Raw genomic sequence first — 24,647 nt, 5'->3', positions numbered from 1 at the left:
GCGTCGAACATTAACAATTGTATGTTAAAAAAAAGCAGTTTTCAAGACGCATTCATTGTACTGCTTTAATTTCAATGGATGTTTTCTCTGTTCAAAGAATCGGCTACACTTCAGAAATCAGAATCGAGTAACTCACAATTTTCACCACTGATTATTTTTGCTTGTAATTAAAAACATAAACCTGATTTAAATATAAATCTGATGTCTTATGAAAGTTATTTGCTATATTCTTTATTATTAAAAACTCTGATTCTCTTATTTTGAATATATTTTTTGATTTTCATTGGATTGTCTTTTGATTTAATTAAGCTGGTATGTATATTTTTGGCGTTTTATATATGATTTGTAATGAAGTGTACCGGCCCTTTAAGAAACACTTAAAGGGTTAGTTCACCCAAAAATGAAAATTCTGTCATTAATTACTCACCCTCATGTCGTTGGACACCCGTCAGACCTCCGTTCATCTTCAGACACAAATGAAGATATTTTAGTGTAAATCTGATGCTCTGAAAGGCCTCCATTGGCTCAATGCACTTTACACTCTCAAGACCCTTAAAAGACACTAAAGACGTCGTTACAAAGTCCATCTCACTACAGTGGCTCTACAATAACTTTATGAAGTGACGAGAATAGTTTTTGTGCGCAAAAAACCCTAAATAACGACTTATATAGTGATGACGATTTCAAAACACGGCCTCATGAAGCTTCGAAGCGTTATGAATCAGTGAGTCGAATCATGATTCGGATCACGTGTCAAACTGCTGAAATTTGGCGATTCAAACTGCTGAATCGACTCACTGATTCATAACGCTTCGAAGCTTCATGATGCAGTGTTTTGAAATCGTCATCACTATACAAGTCGTTATTTAGGGTTTTTTTGCGCACAAAAACTATTCTCGTCACTTCATAAAGTTATTGTAGAACCACTGTAGTGAGATGGACTTTGTAACGACGTCTTTAGTGCCTTTTAAGGGTCTTGAGAGTGTAAAGTGGAGGCCTTTCAGTCTTACGGGTGTCGAACGACATGAGGGTGAGGAATTAATGACAATTTTCATTTTTGGGTGAACTAACCCTTTAACTTTGGATGCGTTCTCTCCTCACTCAGTTGATAAATTACGCTGAGATGAGGATGTATGTTGGCTCACGGAGCAATTTCACGATTTAAGTCATCATACAGTAACCAGCAACAACCATCTTTCATAAAGCGCGCGTGTCTCTCACTCTAGGCTGGTCGACTTCCTAACGCTATGGTTGATATGACGGAAGAGTCACACGCGTGACGTTATTATTCGCCTTGGCCAATCACATTGACCGGACAAAAATAAACATAATGTAGCGACTGCAGATTTAAGGAAAATAGCGCAGTAAAAGTACCGATATAGCACTTAAAATGTACTCAAGTAAAAGTACACTGTTTTTAAACTACTTAATAAAGTACAATTCCTGAGAAAAACTACTCAATTACAGTAACGAGAGTATTTGTAATTCGTTACTTTACACCACTGGTCATAATGAGCAGCTCCGTGATGAGCCATGTTCCCAGAATGCAGCACTCACCTGATAAGATGGTACTGACATATACTGGACCATCATGCCTTGCATCTGACTTCCCATATTGCTGTGCTGGCTGCTGACCAGCGTCTGGTTCTGTGGCGGCTGGATCTGGTAGTTCTGCTGCTGATTTGGCATCACAGTTTGGTAACCTGAAGGAACGTACAGGTAAACACGTCAATGCAAGCACCATCCAAAGCTAAAAAGACGAATCCTGGCTTACATTTTAGGCACAATATTGCCTGTTTTTGCTCCATTTCACCAATGAAAAGAGTTTGAAACAAGCCACAGGACTAATTTGCATCTCTGAGCAACACACACTGTTGTTTTGTTACTGAATGATTCGGTTGAGTGAATGATTCAATGATTCACTCAAGACAGTCAAATGCTTCGTCCCTGACTGAATCAGCTGTTTGTCTTGAGTGAGTCATTTAATCATTCACTCAACCGAATCATTCAAACGGCTGATTCATTCAGTAACAAAACAACAGTGTGTGTTGCTCAGAGATCTCTTTAAAATGGCTGATTCATTCAGGAACAAAGCATTTGACTGTCTTGAGTGAATCATTCTTTCAGTCAAATGCTTTGTTCCTGAATTAATCGACTTTATGAATGAATCGGTTGAATGAATGATTCAATGACTCACTCATTAAGACTGTCAAATGCTTCGTCCCTGAATGAATGAGCCGTTTGAATGAATGATTCAATGACTCACTCATTAAGACTGTCAAATGCTTTGTTCCTGAATGAATGAGCCATTTGAATGAATTGGTTGAATGAATGATTCAATGACTCACTGATTAAGACAGTCAAATGCTTCGTTCCTGAATGAATCAGTCATTTGAATGAATCGGTTGAATGAATGATTCAATGACTCACTCATTAAGACTGTCAAATGCTTCGTCCCTGAATGAATGAGCCGTTTGAATGAATGATTCAATGACTCACTCATTAAGACTGTCAAATGCTTCGTCCCTGAATGAATGAGCCATTTGAATGAATTGGTTGAATGAATGATTCAATGACTCACTGATTAAGACTGTCAAATGCTTTGTCCCTGAATGAATGAGCCGTTTGAATGAATGATTCAATGACTCACTCATTAAGACTGTCAAATGCTTTGTCCCTGAATGAATGAGCCGTTTGAATGAATGATTCAATGACTCACTCATTAAGACTGTCAAATGCTTCGTCCCTGAATGAATGAGCCATTTGAATGAATTGGTTGAATGAATGATTCAATGACTCACTGATTAAGACAGTCAAATGCTTCGTTCCTGAATGAATCAGTCATTTGAATGAATCGGTTGAATGAATGATTCAATGACTCACTGATTAAGACAGTCAAATGCTTCGTTCCTGAATGAATGAGCTGTTTGAATGAATCGGTTGAATTAATCATTCAATGACTCATTTCAAGACAGTTAAATGCTTTGTTTCTGAATAAATGAATGAATGAACTGTTTGAATGAATCGATTGAATGAATGATTAAATGACTCATTAAGAAAGTCAAATGCTTCATTCCCGAATGAATCAGTCGTTTGAATGAATTGGTTGAATGAATGATTCAATGAATCACTCATTAAGACGGTCATATTTTTTTAAATTTCCCAACTGGGATCAATAAAGTACTATTATTACTACTACTACTACTACTACTACTACTACTACTACTAAATGCTTCGTCCCTGAATGAATCAGCCGTTTGAAAGAATGATTCAATGACTCAATCATTAAGACAGTCAAATGCTTCGTCCCGGAATTAATCAGCTATTTGAATGAATTGTCTGAATAAATGATTCAATGACTCGCTCATTAATACAGTCAAATGCTTTGTTCCTGAATGAATCAGCCGTTTGAATGAATGATTCAATGACTCACTCAAAACAGTAAAAAGCTTTGTTCCTGAATGAATCGACTTTTTGAATGAATCGGTTGAATGAATCAGCCGTTTGAATGAATGATTCAATGACTCACTCAAGACCATCAAATGCTTAGTTCCTGAATGAATCAGCCGTTTGAATGAATGATTCAATGACTCACTCAAGACCATCAAATGCTTAGTTCCTGAATGAATCAGCCGTTTGAATGAATGATTCAATGACGCACTCAAAACAGTAAAAAGCTTTGTTCCTGAATGAATCGACTTTTTTAAATGAATCGGTTGAATGAATCAGCCGTTTGAATGAATGATTCAATGACTCACTCAAGACCATCAAATGCTTAGTTCCTGAATGAATCAGCCGTTTGAATGAATGATTCAATGACGCACTCAAAACAGTAAAAAGCTTTGTTCCTGAATGAATCGACTTTTTGAATGAATCGGTTGAATGAATCAGCCGTTTGAATGAATGATTCAATGACTCACTCAAGACCATCAAATGCTTAGTTCCTGAATGAATCAGCCGTTTGAATGAATGATTCAATGACTCACTCAAAACAGTAAAAAGCTTTGTTCCTGAATGAATCGACTTTTTGAATGAATCGGTTGAATGAATCAGCCGTTTGAATGAATGATTCAATGACTCACTCAAGACCATCAAATGCTTAGTTCCTGAATGAATCAGCCGTTTGAATGAATCGGTTGAATGAATCAGTCGTTTGAATGAATGATTCAATGACTCACTCAAGACCATCAAATGCTTAGTTCCTGAATGAATCAGCCGTTTGAATGAATCGGTTGAATGAATCAGTCGTTTGAATGAATGATTCAATGACTCACTCAAGACCATCAAATGCTTAGTTCCTGAATGAATCAGCCGTTTGAATGAATCGGTTGAATGAATCAGTCGTTTGAATGAATGATTCAATGACTCACTCAAGACCATCAAATGCTTAGTTCCTGAATGAATCAGCCGTTTGAATGAATGATTCAATGACTCACTCAAAACAGTAAAAAGCTTTGTTCCTGAATGAATCGACTTTTTGAATGAATCGGTTGAATGAATCAGCCGTTTGAATGAATGATTCAATGACTCACTCAAGACCATCAAATGCTTAGTTCCTGAATGAATCAGCCGTTTGAATGAATCGGTTGAATGAATCAGTCGTTTGAATGAATGATTCAATGACTCACTCAAGACCATCAAATGCTTAGTTCCTGAATGAATCAGCCGTTTGAATGAATCGGTTGAATGAATCAGTCGTTTGAATGAATGATTCAATGACTCACTCAAGACCATCAAATGCTTAGTTCCTGAATGAATCAGCCGTTTGAATGAATCGGTTGAATCTCAATGAGTCACTCATTAACAGTGCCTTGCTGCCACCTACTGGCAATTTTAATTAAAAATGTAAAAGTCTCTTTTCATGTTTTAAATAATTTCAAATATCAATATTCAACGTTTTATGTTTAAAACACAGACACATTATTTGTGCATTTGTAACTTCAGGTTAAACTTGCTCTGAGCTCATTAAACAGTGTGTGTAAATGATCTAAATCCACTTCAGATGCAAAGATGGATTTTGTTGATACGGATTTAATTTGATTGTTAACGGTTCTATTGTGTCATATTATAATTGAATGTATTGATTCAAATGGTAAGAATTCAGGCACAAAAGATGATGCATACATTTAATTAGGTTAGAAAAAATGGCTTTATAAAAGGTAAAAATTGATATAAACTTATTGGAAAAGATGTTGTGAACCAACCACCGCACAGAATATCAAAATCTTTGGGACTCCGCTGTCCAGCACAATAACACGATCCACAAAATATTGTCTAATTATCGATAAAATTACAGAAAATATTGAGATATAGTTTTTTTTTCAATATCACACACCCCTACTTCAGTTGATGAACAATGTGTGTCACTTTATTTACAGTATATGAGATTTAAAACGACCCCCAGATTCTTTACTTTGCTCATAAATATTTATCAAGACAAGATGACAGGGGACGATCATCAGAGCTGGATTAGCGAATGATACCCTTACCATCTAAACACTTTAAATCACTGATGATCAAACCAAACCAGGCTTTAAATTGCCTCTCATTACCAGAGCGCACACGCTCCCCGAAAGACAATAGCTTGCATAATGGCTGCCCACGTTACGCCTTTAAAAGCTTCTACATGCAAGATGGTAATTTACACGTAGGGCGAGCAGAAAACGGCCCATTATGAGGCAGGATAATTTGCATTGGTGTCAAGGTTATTGGGGGAGTGTGTAACTCCGCGAAGCCTCATGCGGGAGGAGGGCGTTTTCAATTTCTGCTGGCTTTTGGCCAAAGGGACGGCAATCAATTTAGCCCAGAAGTGGGACAAAAGAAACGGACGGCCCGCGGGGAGGAGAAGGGGAACGAGTGCTATTTTTAGCTCTATTCTCTCACCTCCACTTAGAAGCAGAGCATGATGGGAATATAATATTAAACACTCTGGCTCTGGCTGAGCGAGCAGGTACAGAAGAGGAGAAAATGTTTTCTCTGCACTCTGCGGTTTTCAGTCCAAGGTCTCAGGAACATCTGAAGGGTTTGATTTATAATGATTACTCCTCATTTCTCTTTCTGATACCAATTAAACACACTACTATTGATGATTAGCGGCAAACGTTAGACTTTAAACCCAACAGGATGTGTGTAAATCAGCTTCATGCGTCTCTACTATCTGAACTATTTGTTTCGAGAAGCACTGATTTATTCATTTCTGATCTGATACACATCAGGATTTCATTCAGCATATTATACAAACACAGACATCACATGACCGCTGAAATATTTTATTCAATTTCCTGTAGAACAAAAGCAACTATAATCTGATGCACACTACTACTGGTCAAAAGTGTCACATGATCCTTCAGAAATCATTCTAACTTTCCCCAGGAATGAGGGAGTTTGGGGTGTGTTTTGGGTAAAAAAAGTCCCCCTCAAAACGGCCCTGCTCGCGAGGTAGTACTTTTACGGCAAGTATACACTCACCTTGGTAGGCCGTGGCATTTAAACCATGCCCAATTGGCACTAAGGGGCCTAAAGTGTCCCAAGAAAACATCCCCCACACCATTACACCACCACCACCGGCCTGCACAGTGGGAACAAGGCATGATGGATCCATGTTCTCATTCTGTTTACGCCAAATTCTGACTCTACCATCTGAATGTCTCAACAGAAATCCAGACTCATCAGACCAGGCAACATTTTTCCAGTCTTCAACTGTCCAATTTTGGTGAGCTCGTGCAAATTGTCGCCTCTTTTTCATATTTCCTATTGTTTGCATATTGTGGTGTATACAAACAATGTAATAGATTATGGCCGGGGACAAAACCAGCCCGCGCAGTCGCAGTTTAGGAAATACGCCATGGCCAATGAGTGATGTGGATGTTGTCATGTGACTGCATTTTGGTTCGTTTCAACTGGTTCAGACCAAAGCAATCAGTGTGGTGTGAAAAGGAACCAAAAAAGCTGAAAAATGCTACAATGTATAATTGTTTGCCCTTGGTTCGGACCAAATGAACCGAACTAGAGATGTGAAAGCACCCTAAAGTACTGTAGGACTGCACGCGACTTTACATAGCATACTGGATTTCGTCCTCAACAAATAAACGTAAAGCCTGAACCTCGTTGTTGGTCCATCGGTCGTATTTTTTAAACTGTGGAAATCAACTGTTGTTGATCTGAATAGCAAACAACTTACACTGCACGAACCGCAACAAATTTTGGTGGAAACGGGGCTTAATGTACTGAATTACTGCTCAAGAAACTGCTTCATATTTGTGTGCAAACCGTGATCATTCAAAAGTTAATATTAATACTTTTATTCAGCAATGACGCATTAAATTGCAGCCAAAAGTAACAGTAAAGACATTTATAATGTTACATAAATCCTGCTCTTTTCTATTCATTAAAAAATCCTGAAAATGTTTCCACAGAGATATGAAGCAGCACAACTGTTTTCAACACTGATAATAATCATAAATGTGTCTTGAGCATCAAATCTTCACATCTGAATGATTTCTGACGGATCATGTGACACTGAAGACCTGAGTTATGATGATAAATTCAGCTTTGATCACAGGAATAAATCACACTTTACTATATATTCACATAGAGAACATCTGTTGACATTGGGATAATATTTTCACAATTTTTACAGTATTTCTCTTTCAAAAAATTGGTAGACTATTAAATGACAGCAACTGACCCCCCAAAAAAGGAAACATGTCCAACATTTTATGCAAACAACACACAGGCATTGAAGGCTTAATGTTGTGCGATCACGTGACCTCGCAGAAGGAAGAGTAACGTCGACTCAAACGCAGCTTGATCCGATGTTCGAGGAGGAGTGAGGGGCTGGAAAAGAGACCGGTTCACTGTGAGAATCGTAGGGCGTCTCAGACAGTGCCTCGGCCCCGCATTCAGCCGCTCCGACAGAGCTCACGATGACCCACGAAAACACTGCAACGCTCCAGAACAGCTCTGAGCGCCGAGTTCCCCTCACAAGTCTCAAAGGATCAGATATTCAAAGCACGAGGGATGTTTCGTTTTAAGCTTTTCCAGTTCAATCCAGTAAAAAATCCGTCACCGCACGCTGAATAGCGCTGAAGTGAACAATACGGCGAAATCAAAACTCTGTGTCTGTGCAAAAGGCCGAACGCCGCGAGCGCCCTGCGATCCCCTGCGACAATCTTTGTGCGTGTGCAACATACAAACAACAATGTACACAGAGAGAGTGTGGATAAAGAACAAGCACATCGAGCGGCCCAGTTATTAACACAAACTAAAATCAACATGAGCTCAAAGAGATGGAGGGAAAACGGCCTCCTGTGACCTGATGCATTGACGGATGAGAGCGAGTGCTATCACACTCACCACCAGCCGGTTTTGGACTCCTGAAACCAACTTTGTTTTGGCCTGATTTTGTTTGAATTGACGTCACACCAGTTCGTTTTTCGCCTTTAGTGTGCCAGTAGGACATATCGATTCTAGATCCCCAAATATTCCTTTTGTTATAATCCAGTGAGATTTTAGTTTTAACCAGAAGGAGGACTGCAATGAGAATCTGTTGGGTTTGACTTCTGTGTGAGCTGTGTGTCATGTATCTACAATGGAAAAGCCCTTGCGAAAACTACTTTCAATAATAATAATAAACAGATTTGATCAATTAACTTCGTTTAACTAAATCAAATCACTATCACTCTTTGCATTTAAACAGCTTTTCTACCAGGTATACTTGCACACAGTTGCTTTTAGGGTATCGCAATGTACCATTATTGACAATAACCATGAAATACTACACACACGATAACATCGCAAATCATGGTTGACACTCAACATAGTAGGTGACGATATTGCAGCTAGTTGAATCACTACTTTGGCCACAATAATCAAGTAGTGAACATCTGATATCACGACAGTTTTGCAGGAGTAGAGTTTTGTTGGAGGAAATATTTTAATTAATAAAAGGGCCGTAATATATAGCTTGTTGGCTGCTAAAGCTCTTGTGCCCGTGTGTGCATGTGTCTGTATGTGAATGCGAGTGTTTGTGTGTGTATGTGCGTACATTTGTGTGCATGTGAGTACAGGTGGGTGCATGTGAGTAGATGTGTGTGTATGTGTGTAGATGTGTGTGTGCGCATGTGCGTTCATGTGAGTGCATGTGAGTGTGTGCAGGTGTGTGCGCAGGTGTGTGCATGTGAGAAGATGTGTGTGCATGTGAGAAGATGTGTGTGGATGCGTGTGCATGTGCGTTCATGTGAGTGCAGGTGTGTGCATGTGAGTAGATTTGTGTGGATGTGTGTGCTTGTGAGTGGATGTGTTTGCATGTGTGTGGATGCGTGTGCACTTGTGTGCATGTATGTGTGTGCATGTGTGCAGATGCGTGTGCATGTGTGAGGATGTGTGTGCATGTGTGCAGATGCGTGTGCATGTGTGAGGATGTGTGTGCATGTGTGCAGATGTGTGTGCATGTGTGTGGATGCGTGTGCACTTTTGTGCATGTGTGTGTGTATGCGTGTGTGTGGATGCGTGTGCATGTGTGTAGATGCGTGTGCATGTGTGTAGATGCGTGTGCATGTGTGTGGATGCGTGTGCATGTGTGAGGATGCGTGTGCATGTGTGCAGATGCGTGTGCATGTGTGTGGATGTATGTGCATGTGTGCAGATGCGTGTGCATGTGTGTGCATGTGTGTGTGTATGCGTGTGTGAGGATGCGTGTGCATGTGTGTGGATGCGTGTGCATGTGTGAGGATGTGTGTGCATGTGTGAGGATGTGTGTGCATGTGTGAGGATGCGTGTGCATGTGTGAGGATGTGTGTGCATGTGTGTAGATGCGTGTGCATGTGTGAGGATGTGTGTGCATGTGTGTAGATGCGTGTGCATGTGTGAGGATGTGTGTGCATGTGTGAGGATGCGTGTGCATGTGTGAGGATGTGTGTGCATGTGTGTAGATGCGTGTGCATGTGTGAGGATGTGTGTGCATGTGTGTAGATGCGTGTGCATGTGTGAGGATGTGTGTGCATGTGTGAGGATGCGTGTGCATGTGTGAGGATGTGTGTGCATGTGTGAGGATGTGTGTGCATGTGTGTAGATGCGTGTGCATGTGTGAGGATGTGTGTGCATGTGTGTAGATGCGTGTGCATGTGTGAGGATGTGTGTGCATGTGTGAGGATGCGTGTGCATGTGTGAGGATGTGTGTGCATGTGTGAGGATGCGTGTGCATGTGTGAGGATGTGTGTGCATGTGTGTAGATGCGTGTGCATGTGTGAGGATGTGTGTGCATGTGTGAGGATGCGTGTGCATGTGTGAGGATGTGTGTGCATGTGTGTAGATGCGTGTGCATGTGTGAGGATGTGTGTGCATGTGTGAGGATGCGTGTGCATGTGTGCAGATGCGTGTGCATGTGTGTGGATGTATGTGCATGTGTGCAGATGCGTGTGCATGTGTGTGCATGTGTGTGTGTATGCGTGTGTGAGGATGCGTGTGCATGTGTGTGGATGCGTGTGCATGTGTGTGGATGCGTGTGCATGTGTGTGGATGTGTGTGCATGTGTGAGGATGTGTGTGCATGTGTGTGGATGTGTGTGCATGTGTGTGGATGCGTGTGCATGTGTGTGGATGTGTGTGCATGTGTGAGGATGTGTGTGCATGTGTGAGGATGTGTGTGCATGTGTGTGGATGCGTGTGCATGTGTGTGGATGCGTGTGCATGTGTGTGGATGTGTGTGCATGTGTGTGGATGTGTGTGCATGTGTGAGGATGTGTGTGCATGTGTGAGGATGTGTGTGCATGTGTGTGGATGCGTGTGCATGTGTGAGGATGTGTGTGCATGTGTGTGGATGCGTGTGCATGTGTGTGGATGCGTGTGCATGTGTGTAGAGTTACCTGTCGGCTGTGCAGGTGCAGGGGGCATCTGACTCTGTGGGCCGCTGTAAGGCACTGAGCCCACAGGCCGGTACGGCGGTCCAGAAACGGTGTACTGGCTGGGTGAACAGTAACACGGCGGCATCTGTCAACAAGAATGACATGACGTGAACTTCAGTGACGAACCTGCTGCCTCACACAAAACTGACAGCTGAAGTGTTTCATTTCTGCACCATCAAGATGGGTCTGCACTCACAAAGTTTAACACACAGTAAATTGAGTGTCCCATAGGTTATCATCACACACTTGCGGTCTTCATGCGCACTTGTGCCAAACACAGGAAATCGGGCATGTAAGACAAGTGGTCAAATGCACAAACCGCAAGTGTTAGTATTGGGACAGAACACAGCTCTGGCAGATGGTGTCACACCTGCTGCTGGATGAAGCTCTGCTGCTGCTGGCTGATGGTGGATGCGTGTGGCGCAGGGTATGCGGGCGCGGGCACATTCTGGCCTGGCGAGGGCATCATGTATCCGGCCTGATGCGGCGGGGGAGGCGCAGGGTTCTGGAGCGGCACGGGCGGCGGGTAAGCGGCTGCGTGAGCATCACGGGTGTCCGCCGAAGCCTGCCGGACCATCATCATGTGACTGAACTGGGCGCTCAGGTTATCCTGCTGACAGAAGATTTTGTTTCGTCATTAATGACGTTAAATTGAACTGAATTATAATGACACTATGTGTGATTAAATGATGCCACATTTGACTATGATTATGGTTGGAATGATTATGATTATCAATTTGATGGAAGTATTGTGTTTACATGATCTCATTATAATCGCATTATGAGGGTGCATGTAAACAGTCATTGTTTTCCTGTTTATTACTGTGAAGCTGCTTGAAACAAGTACACTATATTGCCAAAATTATTGGGACGCCCCTCCGGATCAATGAGTTCAGGTGTTTAATCACCTCATAGCCACAGGTGTGTAACTCCAGCTCTAGGCCTGCAGACGCTTCTCCACACACCAGTGAGAGAATGGGCCGCTCTCAGGAGTGTGTGTGTGTGTGTGTGTGTGTGTGTGTGTGTGTGTGTGTGTGTGTGTGTGTGTGTTGCTTCTACACACACCAGTGAGAGAATGGGCCGCTCTCAGGAGTGTGTGTGTGTGTGTGTGTGTGTGTGTGTGTGTGTGTGTGTGTGTGTGTTCGCTTCTACACACACCAGTGAGAGAATGGGCCGCTCTCAGGAGTGTGTGTGTGTGTGTGTGTGTGTGTGTGTGTGTGTGTGTGTGTGTGTGTGTTTGCTTCTACACACACCAGTGAGAGAATGGGCCGCTCTCAGGAGTGTGTGTGTGTGTGTGTGTGTGTGTGTGTGTGTGTGTGTGTGTGTGTGTGTGTTCGCTTCTACACACACCAGTGAGAGAATGGGCCGCTCTCAGGAGTGTGTGTGTGTGTGTGTGTTCGCTTCTACACACACCAGTGAGAGAATGGGCCGCTCTCAGGAGCTCAGAGAACTCAAGCGTGGGGCCGGGATCGGTGGACACCTGTGCAGTAAGTCCAAATATTATACTAAATATTCCACGCTTAACTGTTAGTGGAAGCGATTGGGAACAACAGCAACTCAGCCACGAAGTGAAATCACAGAGCGGGGTCAGCGCATGCTGAGGGTCACAGAAGTCGCCAACTTTCTGCAAGAGCTCCAAACTTCTGTGGCTTCAGATGAGCTCAAGAACAGTGTGTAGAGCTTCAGGGAATGGGTTTCCATGGCCGAGCCGCTCATCCAAGCCTTACATCACCAAGTGCAATGCAAAGCGTGGGATGCAGTGGGGTAAAGCGTGCCACCACTGGAGACATGTTCTCTGGAGTGACCAATCACGCTTCTCTGTCCAATCCCATGGACGAGTCTGGGTTTGGCGGATGCCAGGAGAACGAGACTTTCCTGACTGCATTGTGCCAAGTGTAAAGTTTGGTGGAGAGGGGATTATGGGGTGGGGTTGTTTTTCAGGGGTTGGCCCCTTAGTTCCAGTGAAAGGAACTCTTAATGCACCACCAAGACATTTTGGACAATTTCACGCTCCCAACTTTGTGGGAACAGTTTGGGGACGGCCCCTTCCTGTCCCAGCATGCACCAGTGCACAAAGCGTCGCTCCATAAAGACATGATGAGCGAGTTTGGTGTGGAGGAACTTGAGTCCTGACCTCGACCCGATTGAACACCTTTGGGATGAATTAGAGCGGAGACTGAGAGCCAGGCCTTCTTCTTCTGCGCTTCTAGAAGAATCCCCATAAACACACTCCTAAACCTTGAGGAAAGCCAGAAGAGCTGAAGCTGTTAGAGCTGCGACTCCATATTAAACCCTACGGATTAAGAACGGGAAGCTCATGAGTGTGTAAAGGCAGGCGTCACAACACCTTTGGCGATATAGTGTATGTTAGTTAGTTCAAATGTTGACATGTTACCATCTAGACGGCCAAAGCACTTCATCACTAAAGCTTGTACAATAGCGTATGAAGAGATGACTTACTGTAACTATTAGGCTGTATGAATTTGCTATGCGTGCCCTGTTAAAATTGGGAAGAGACGAGACGCTTTTCTATTCATAGAATATTAATTCCAGCATCTGCTCCTCCATGAATTATTCAAAGCATCTCCCACTCTTTTAATTAGTCATTAAGGGATGTTTACCGGCTGAGGGAGGTCAAGAAAAGAGGTTATGATGCGTGTCCGAGTGAGTCCTGATGGGTTTGAACACATTCCTTAAAATACTGAACCCTATTTAACTGCGTACAAAAAAGTATATATAAACAGGGGAGTCAAGAAGTTGAGAAATGCAGGACTATGCAAATGAGAAGCGGTCATGAGTGGATCTCTTCAACATCAGCAGACGTAACGAAAGGAAGTGAAGGAAGTCAGGGTTTCTGCAGGTATCACCAAGTCAAATTTAAGACTTTTGGAGACCTTTTTAAGACCATTATGAATTAAATTTAAGACCTATAAAAGGAAATGCAATCACAAATATACTTGCAAAGTAAATTAATTTATTCAAATTGAACAAATCGATAAACTTGCACGTCCTCATAACTCAATTCCACCAGGATTTTGCGACCTTTTTTTGGTGATTTTTAAGATCAAAATGACTTGAATGATTTTGTGGTGGTAATTTACAGACATTTGCATTTTTTTCATAACTAGGACAACACATTTACCATATTCTGTAAGATGCAAAACAGCCACACATGACAATATAATAAAAAACTAAATGCATAAATGTTTCTTGTTTATTTTGGTTTACCAATAATGCAGGATCTAAAAGAAAAAAAATGCATGTTGATTTTTCATTATTATTGTTAAATTATATATACATATATTATTGTTGATTTAGTAAATCGCAGAAACACGAAAAACTGGAAGACTACGATAACACGAAAGCTGATTGGCTGCAATATAAGATGCATGTTGGTCTCATTTGTAGTCGTATTACAGCAAATTATATTTGGACTAATTAAACATTGTAAAGTGCTGCAGGATTTCAATGAGCATTAGAGGTAGCGTTACATAGACGTAGGAAAATTAAGACCTGTTTAAAATGATTTAAGACCTAGAACAGGATACTTTAAGACTTTTTAAAGGGTTAGTTCACCCAAAAATGAAAATTCTGTTATTAATTACTTACCCTCATGTCGTTCATCTTCGGAACAGAAATGAAGATATTTTAGTGTAAATCTGATGCTCTGAAAGGCCTCCATTGGCTCAATGCACTTTACACTCTCAAGACCCTTAAAAGGCACTAAAGACGTCGTTACAAAGTCCATCTCACTACAGTGGTTCTACAATAACTTTATGAATCGGCGAGAATAGTTTTTGTGCGCAAAAAAACCCCTAAATAACGACTTATATAGTGATGACGATTTCAAAACACAGCATCATGAAGCTTCGAAGCGTTATGAATCACTGAGTCGATTCAGCGGTTTGAATCGCCAAATTTCAAATTTCAATTTTTTTGAAATCATCATCACTATATAAGTCGTTATTTAGGGGTTTTTTGCGCACAAAAACTATTCTCGCCGATTCATAAAGTTATTGTAGAGCCGCTGTAGTGAGATGGACTTTGTAACGACGTCTTTAGTGTCTTTTAAGGGTCTTGAGAGTGTAAAGTGCATTGAGCCAATGGAGGCCTTTCAGAGCATCAGATTTACACTAAAATATCTTCATTTGTGTCTGAAGATGAACGGAGGTCTGACGGGTGTCCAACGACATGAGGGTGAGGAATTAATGACAGAATTTTCATTTTTGGGTGAACTAACCCTTTAAGGCCTAAAATTTTGATTTTGAAATTCTAGACTTTTTTAGACTTTTTAAGACCCAGCGGAAACCCTGGAAGTGAAGGAAGAGAGAGAGAGAGAGAGAGAGAGAGAGAGAGAGAGAGAGAGAGAGAGAGAGAGAGAGAGAGAGAGAGAGAGAGAGAGAGAGAGAGAGAGAGAGAGAGAGAGAGAGCTGTAGGTACCACAGTGAGCTGCTGGTTAGGAGACACTGTGAGGATTGGTGGGTAAGAGACCGTGGATTGCTGGATGGGCAGAGTGGGCAGAGTGGGCAGAGTGGGCGGCTGGACAGACCAGAGAGGCTGAAGACAGAACAGGAAGAGGAAACACACACACAGAAGGAGGAAATGGATTTAGTCCCAGATGTACAGAATAGAAAAAGTCAGAGCATCAAGAGAGAACGTTCTCATTCAGTGATAGTTTTGATAAACGTGACTTTCTACATTATTAAAAATAAAGGTTCTTGGCATTGATGATTCCCTGAAGATCCTTTAACATCCATAAACTTTTCCATAGAAATATTCTTTACAGAATATGGCACGGACCTCCATATATAATCATCCTCATGCGAGGGACCTCATCATAAAAATTAAAAGGCATTTAAAAATGATGAATAAAGATCCAATTTTTACTGTGAAAAAATGTATATTATAAATATTATGTTGAAAATATGTTTTTTTTTCTACTTGCTATTGTACTGTACTGTGTATGATTTTTTTGTTTATTTAATCAGATTTTTATGTTCTATTTTTAAAAAAAATATTACATTTTATGGAAAAATAATTGATTTTATTAATTTATTAATATCAAATTATTTTTATAAAATTTGTAGTGTAATCTATTTTTCTATTTAGTTTAATATTTTTTATTTATGTATTTTGATCTATTTGTTTATTTATTTGAATAATTGTATTATGTTTTATTTGTTTATTTTAATCAGATTTTTGTTTTATTTTAACTTTTTTTATTTAAATTTTATTTTAAATATATATATATATATATATATTTTTTTTTTTTTTCATTTATTAATATCAAATTATTTATATTACATTTGAACTGTAATCTATTTTTTTTATTAATATTTTTTATTTATTTTAATTGTTTATTCATTTTAATATTTTTATTATGTATTTATTTTAATCGTTTTATTTACTTTATTTTACTGTATTTATTAAGATTCTCTACTCGCTAATGTACAGTACTGAGTACGATTTATTTGTTTATTTTAATCAGATTGTGGTTTTATTGTACCTTTTTTTCTATTTAAAATGTATTTAAAAAATAAATCATGTTTTAAATTGTATTATAAAAAATACAAATCTTTTTTATTGATTTTATTCATTTATTAATACCAAATTATTTATATTAAAATTGTAGTGTAATCTATTTAGTTTAATATTTTTATTTATTTATGTATTTTAATTTATTTTAATATTTTTATTTATTTTAATCTGTTTGTTTATTTTAATGTATTTATTAAGAATAATCAAATTATGTTTTTAACTTATTTTTTATTTATTTAATTGTATTAAAAAAAATTGTATTGTAATTTTATTTGGTTTAATATTTGTATTATTTATTTATGCATTTTAATCTATTTATATATTTAAATTTTATTATTTATACACTGATTTTCTTAAAACCTGATGAATCATTAATATTATGGCCACAAGGAAGTGCTAGGGGAAATGTTTTATATCAGGACGAGCATCAAACACATCCCATAATCCATCACATCTAACGTAAAGATGGCCTCTGAACAGGTTTGTAACTTAACTCACCTGAGACATGATGTGATTGGTGGGCTGGTGCTGCTGGTGGACGGCAGGAGGCGGAGCTACAGATGATTGACACCTGGAGGCCTGTGAGGTCATGCTGGGGTTGTAGACAACAGCACTGCTGTCAGGGTTCAGGAAAGGCTGACCTGAGATCAGTCAAGAGGATTGTAGATTACAGCACTGAGCATCACGTGTGTCCATACTAACTATACCGTAACTATATTAATAAACATTTTGTGTGGATGTCACTGAGAGAGATGAACAGCACTAGATTTCGAGTGCGAATGAGCTAAAGTCTGTAAATGATGACAAACGCAGCACATAAGGCGAGCACAATCACACTTCCCAGAGGCCGAGGCAGAAGCAAGACGTTTCCCATTGGCAAACTCTTTAAAAGAGGTCAATAAGCAATTACAGACGCCGCTGCTGCTGCTGTAAACGCATTAGCTCTGGCCTAGCAGCCGCATGCATATTTTAAGGTCTCCAATGAGACTATATATTACACGTCTGGCCTGGAAACATCACAAATCTCCATTAGGAGTTTCCCAGCAGGACACAGAGGACACTCTTGCTGAAAGCGTTTATAGTTCTTCATGATCACTATGAAGAGGAGAGATTTTGAGGCTCTATTATTGCCATGTTTTATGATTTAGTAATGTTCAGAAAATTATTCTGAAAAAAAAAAAAAAAAAAGTATATATATATATATATATATATAAAAATCAGAGGGCCCTATTAATTTTTTTTACTATTGTTGTAAATTATTGTATTGTATTATTGTTAAAGTTTTATGAATTTAATTGATTGGACATGTGTTTTGATTATTACATTTTAAATAAACAATTAAAAAAAAAATCTAGAAAATTAAACAGAAAAAAATATATAATATTAATAATAATAATCATAATAATCATAATCATAATAATCATAATATTAATAAAACAATTAAAATAAAATCCTGAAAAAATAAACTGAAAAAAATTAATAATATTAATAATAATAAAACAATTAAAATAAAATACTGAAAAAATAAACTGAAAAAATAAAAATAATAATAATAATAAAACAATTAAAATAAAATCCAGAAAATTAAACTGAAAAAAATATATAATAGTATTAATAAAATAATAATAATAAATAATAAAATCCTGAAAAAAAAACTAAAAAACTAAAACATATTTCAAAGGGCCATAAAATTTTAAACTTTTAATTTTAATTTAATTTTTGCATTAAATCATAAATCCAGAAAACAATTCTGAAAATAAATAAATAAAAATCATAGGGCCCTATTATTTAAAAATCAATGAATAAATAAATAAACATTGTATACATTTAATTAATTAGACATGCTTTTTGAATATTACATTTTAATTAAATAATGAAAATACATTCCAGAAAAATTTAACTGAAAAAAAAATAAACATATTTCAAAAGGATCCTAAAAATGTAACTTTTCATAAAATTGATGCTGTATAATTTAATAATTTGTATCAAATCATAAATCCAGAAACAAATTCTCAAAAAAAATCATAGGGACCCATTATTGTAAAAATAATAATAATAATAATAATAATAATAATAAGGTTGTATAAAATGTATGAATTGAATTGATTAGACATTTATTTTAATTACTACATTTTAATTAAATAAAATAAAAATCACAAAATATTAAACTGAAAAAGCTCAAACATATTTCAAAAGGGCCCTAAAAAATTTAACTTTTAATAAAATTGATGTATTATAAATTAATAATTTTGCATTAAATCAAAAATCCAGAAAAAATTTGAACAAGCATTTCACACAATTTCAGAATTTCCGAAAATAAAACAAAAATCATAAGTCCCTACTGAATCTTAAAAGTTAAAGTTTTATGAAATCACTTTTTGATTATTAAAATTGTATTAAACAGTGAAAATGAAATCCAAAAAAATTACAATAGTAAAGCCCAGAATTTTGAAAAAAAAAAAAAAAAAGGATTTTGAGATAAAGATCATAGTTATATTTCATAGTTACCCCCAAAAATATTTTTTTAGAATTTTTTTTTCTTTTATACATTTATTTTAAATGATTTAGACATGATTTTTGATTACTAAGACAACGTCTATTTAAAGCTACACTGTGTGATATTTTCCCCCATCTAGTGGTGAACATGTATATGACCATCCAGTGAATATTAGTTTCTCTTCCTCTCAATTCCGATTTCGTTTTAACTCCTACGGTGGCTGATTTAGTCCAAGATTAACATGGCTTCCAGTTCGACCTCGTCCACATTCGTCACGGTGCCATCGAGTGTTAAAACGCCAAAGGCAAAGCTTGAATTTACGGGTATGTCCCTCTTTGGCTAATGTACTTTCAAGATGGAGGAGCAACATGGCGACCCGCATTCGAACCCTCACCCGTATGTATTTACAATGGCATATTATAAACTTACGAGAATACTTTATTACTTGAAAGAAGTAAATATACATTAATGAGCACATATATTTTTGAAAGAACTAAGTGTTTTTAGCTAAGAATAAACTAAAAAAGTTACACAGTGTAGCTTTAAGACTTTGACCTTTCAGAAGAAAATAAAACCCTCATTATGAGCCCGAAACGTAATGTAGCGTAAAACCAATGTTTCTGAAGGACAGCCAGACACACACACACACACACACACACACACAGTTAAGATCCGGGTTAGTGGAGGATGTGAAGACATGCGTATCAAGAGAAGTCAGCAGCACTGCGTTTACCAACCTGTGTGCGGGTTGACCAGGATACTTCCGGCCGGTATCCCTGCGGCTTCCAGGGGAAGCAAATAGTAGCTAGCATTAGCCGTAGATGCCGGCGGCTCATAGGAAACGCCGCTACTAGCGCTGGCGGCAGGATAGGCCATGGACGCAGAGGCAGGCTGAGATCGAGAGAGCGAACCCGTGGATGAACCTACACTACTACAAGAGTCAGAACCTAGAGAGAGAGCAACCACAGGAGCCTTAAAGGGTTAGTTCACCCAAAAAGGAAAATTCTGTCATTAATTCCTCACCCTCATGTCGTTCGACACCCGTCAGACCTCCGTTCATCTTCAGACACAAATGAAGATATTTTAGTGTAAATCTGATGCTCTGAAAGGCCTCCATTGGCTCAATGCACTTTACACTCTCAAGACCCTTAAAAGACACTAAAGACGTCGTTACAAAGTCCATCTCACTACAGTGGTTCTACAATAACTTTATGAATCGGCGAGAATAGTTTTTGTGCGCAAAAAAACCCTAAATAACGACTTATATAGTGATGACGATTTCAAAACACGGCCTCATGAAGCTTCGAAGCGTTATGAATCAGTGAGTCGAATCAGCAGTTTGAATCGCCAAATTTCAGCAGTTTGACACGCGATCCGAATCATGAATCGACTCACTGATTCATAGCGCTTCGAAGCTTCATGATGCCGTGTTTTGAAATCGTCATCACTATACAAGTCGTTATTTATGTTTTTTTTACCTTTTAAGGGTCTTGAGAGTGTAAAGTGCATTGAGCCAATGGAGGCCTTTCAGAGCATCAGATTTACACTAAAATATCTTCATTTGTGTCTGAAGATGAACGGAGGTCTGACGGGTGTCGAACGACATGAGGGTGAGGAATTAATGACAGAATTTACATTTTTGGGTGAACTAACCCTTTAACAGAGCCTGACAGCCATCACTCCTGAACTCACTGGGGATCGTGGGACATATTAAAACACTCCACAATATGAAGCATAGAAAGCAAGGTCAGACGAATTTCAACAAGATGCTCAATTCAATTTAATTTCTAATTACCTCGGGGACTGGAGCAATGGAAGAAGAGAATAATTGTATTAGCTGAGAATGACATAATTAATTTCTCATTAATGTCTCGGCTCATTTAGCAATTTACTTGTTTCTTCGCTCAAATATGGGATGTGTTTTTTTTTCTATTTGTAATGAAAAGCACTAAACGTGTTCACGTCTCAAAGATCATCAGAGCTTCTTCTGCTCATCACGGCTGCGTTTATTTGATCAAAAATACAGTAAAAATTGTGAAATATTATTAAAATGTAAAATAAGTGATTTCTATGTGAATATATGGGTAAAGTGTAATTTATTTCTATGATTCAAAGCTGAATTTATCATCATTACTCCAGTCTTCAGTGTCACATGATTCTTCACAAATCAGTCTAATGTGATGATTTGAGCTCAAGAAACATTTTTTACATCATATTTTAACCTGTGACCCGAAATCTTTCATGAATTGAAAGTTCAAAAGAACAGCGTTTATTTCTTTACTGTCACTTTTGATCAATTTAATGCATCCTTGATGAATAAAAGACAAAATATTAACTATTAACGAAGACTAATAAATGCTTTAAAAGTGTTTTTCACACTTAGTTCATGCTAATGTCAACATTTACTAATACATTATTCAAATCAAAACTTGTGTTAATATTTCATGAACCTGAGCTAATACTATAATAGAAGTGTTGCTCGTTGTTAAATTATTAGTTCACTTCAAAATGAAAATGTCCTGATGATTTCCTCATCCAAGATGTTCATGTCTTTCTTTCTTAAGTCAAACAGAAATTACGTTTTTTGAGGAAAACATTCCAGGATTTTTCTGCACATAATGGACTTCAATGGGAACCAACGGTTGAAGGTCCAAATCAGTGCAGTTTCTGCCGGTGATCAAAGATGAAATTTTTAGCCAAAGATCAGAGGAATCTTTTAAGATTTAGACGGCCAAATCATGGCCAAAATCGCACAGTGTGCACCCGCCTTCATCTAGACAAACCATCGGCCATTATAAAAAAAAAAAACTGCTCTGCGATGGCCATGGATTGTGTAATCACATCGGAAAGGTCAAGACGTAGACGGAAGTGCCGCCCCAAGCGAAAGTGCGAAGATTAATACAAACATCCTTTACAAAAAAACACTCCATCTTAAACTTCAAAATCGTCCGACATCGTTGTTTTACCTTTTTTTGCTACAGGGCGTTTGTATAGAGACAGAGCGTATTTAGGCCACGCCCACACCGGGGGGGGAAACAATCCAACGCTCTCCATTGACTTTGCATTGCGTGAGGCGCCTCCTTGTCATTTCGGACTTATATCAGCTTTTAGACATTGTTCTGTTTTTTGTTATGTGACAAAGTGTACAGCAAACAAGCTAAAAAACACAGAAATACGTTTTTATAAGCTGTCGACCCAAAAAAACGAGAGTTTAAGGAGACAAAAGTGGATAAAGGCAATAAAACGTGAAGCTTCAGCAGCAAGAATGGGTACATTTGTGGATCCTGACACTCGGTGTGTCTCAGTGTGCAGTAAACATGTGTCACTGTTAAGTCAAATATCCAAATGTCAGTTTTATATATTATATTTCCTGTCTCTGATCACGTTCCCCTAATATAGCATGTCGTGCTCTGCCTGTCTCCACTTCTGTGTCCTTAAACGCTCGTTTTTTGGGTCGACGGCTTATAAAAACGTCTGGGTTTTGTTTAGCTTGTTTGCAGTACACACTAGGCATTTCTCAATGTCAAGGAAGGATCCTCGTAAGGCAGAATTCAGAGGATGCTACGTCATCGACGGCCGTCGAAGGTCTGTTCCAATGTCGAGGATCCTCGGAAATTCAACCAAGGTCTGAGTCCTTCGTTCGAAAAATATGCCATATACAGGAAAGGATGCTTACGAGTAGACTTCGCGCACTTAGCGTTCTCAAATCACCCACAATCCTATGCAGCTTTGCTATCTGGTTCAAAAAATACTAAATATCGGACGTTGGCAGAGTCGGAGCGTTAACGGGGCAATATGCTTTCAAGTGTAAGTATTTACGTTACCAAACATTTGTTATAACCGTAGTAAATATAAGTAAAGTTTAACTTTTAAATGCCAGTACAAATTACAACCGTATTGATTTTATACAAATGACGTTATTGATGGCTAACGGACCTTTTCACTGACGTCATGAGGCTGATGCGCTGGGGATGAGATGGGGGGTGAGGAAATCATCAGGACATTTTCATTTTGAAGTGAACTAATCCTTTAATGTTAGTAAATTAATTACATAATGGTCTTATTAAGCGCCACTGAAAAAAAACGACAAATCTTACGTACGGATCCCAAACTTTGGAAGGGTAGTGTATGAACGATCACCAATGAATTCAGAGGATTGAACAAAGACTGTTAATAAAAGTGAGTTTAAAGCATGCAGTTGGAATAAAGCATGCCGTTACGAGCAAGAAAGAAGAAAAGAGCATGAAATCATCAGAGAAAGAGTGTGTCAGTGATCTCAGGGCTCAACGCTAAAGTCACGCCCCACCACATTAAGAATCAAAGGTTCATGAACTTTTGAACGGGGTCATTTTAATAAATTCAGCTATTTTTTGTTGTCTTGTGGACTATATGTAAACATCTTTAATATACATCACTTAAAATAATAACATGCGTTTTGTATGATCTCTTATTTGGTTAAAAGAATTAACATTTTGGGTGTGTAAACTTTTGAGCATGCCTGTATATTAGGCTGTTGTCACTAAGACATAATGCGTGGATCAAATATACGATGCACATGTTTTTCTTTCTCAACTGTTTACGTTCACTTAAACCCTCTGGTGCTCTTCATTTAGGGGTTTGCATTGGTCGTCTTCCTGGTCATAAGTGACCGCACACCTAAAAATGTAACTTCCTCCACCCCAGTAAAACCAATGCAATTTATTTTTCTTCAATAATATTTTTTCTTTTTAATGTTGTATTTTGTGATGATTTGATGGTATTTTTTAATATTTATGCAATAATTATAGTCTATTTTTGCCATTGAAAATTATACAAAAATATATTTTTTTAATTATTGCAGTATTTCAGGTTAAAATAGAGACTAGGCCTTCAAAATATATATTTTTTTGAAGGCAGATTAGCGCCCTCTTTTGGAATTATTTAAGAAATCATGCAACCATGGGTGTAACCACTAGTTCTCTTTTGAACACATTTAATTATTTTATTTTTTAAATATATATATTTTTATAAATCTCAAAGACTATTTATTATAAAGTTTTAGATATTTTTTTGTAAGAAATATAGATTTTTTTCTGTGAATTTGTGTATTTGCAGATTTCCCATTAATTTCCTATGGTGGTCATTTTTGACCGAAGAGCACAAGTATGAGGGTTTTTTTACGACCCCTTAGCATACTCGAATCAGGCCCTCAAATGTTTTTGTGTGTTTACATACCTAATGCTAGAAAAGTCACCAAGTTTCATATCATTCTGATGAAGCTGTGATTTTTTCAAATTCAAAATGTGGTTCATAGGTTCAGTTTTTCATAGGTGTGTGTGTGTGTGTGTGTGTGTGTGTGTGTGTGTGTGTGTGTGTGTGTGTGTGTGTGTGTGTATATATAAGTGTGCGTGTGTGTGTGTGTGTGTGAGTGGATGTGTCAATATCACACTCTTGATGTTTTAGACCCCTTTACTGCTGTGTACTTTTCTTCAGCATTGTGGCTGATTTGTAGATTGTACACACAAATATTCAGAGAATTTGTGTGTTTTTGCCGATTTCCCATTAATTTCCTATGGTCGGTCATTTATGACCGAAGACAATGAACGCTACTTTTTTTACAACCAATTAGCATGCTCGAATCATGACCCCAATGTTTGTGTGTTTACATACCTAATGCTAGAAAAGTTTCATATCATTCCGATGAAGCTGTGATTTTTAAAATTAAGACCG

At 38.2% G+C, this 24,647-nt stretch overlaps 1 protein-coding gene across 9 annotated transcripts in view; it reads right to left on the bottom strand.

The window, feature by feature from the left end:
- LOC307129745 (R3H domain-containing protein 1-like) overlaps nt 1-24,647 on the bottom strand; it is a 96,633-nt gene that overhangs the window by 14,772 nt on the left and 57,214 nt on the right. For 2 of the 9 annotated variants that reach the window (XM_079822422.1, XM_079822424.1), the window contains 6 exons: nt 19,676-19,885; nt 16,940-17,082; nt 15,344-15,460; nt 11,274-11,516; nt 10,865-10,988; nt 1,558-1,703 (listed from right to left, as the gene is read on the bottom strand). In XM_079822422.1, coding sequence (XP_079678548.1) covers nt 1,558-1,703; nt 10,865-10,988; nt 11,274-11,516; nt 15,344-15,460; nt 16,940-17,082; nt 19,676-19,885 — 983 coding nt within the window. The remainder of the gene's footprint in view (nt 1-1,557; nt 1,704-10,864; nt 10,989-11,273; nt 11,517-15,343; nt 15,461-16,939; nt 17,083-19,675; nt 19,886-24,647) is intronic. The other 7 variants (XM_079822426.1, XM_079822425.1, XM_079822429.1 and 4 more) reach the window with 4 other exon arrangements.

This window comes from Gobio gobio (genome assembly GCF_949357685.1).
Source record: "Gobio gobio genome assembly, chromosome: 7".
Classification (NCBI taxonomy): Eukaryota; Metazoa; Chordata; class Actinopteri; order Cypriniformes; family Gobionidae; genus Gobio; species Gobio gobio.
This window is presented reverse-complemented; position numbering and strand designations above follow the sequence as displayed.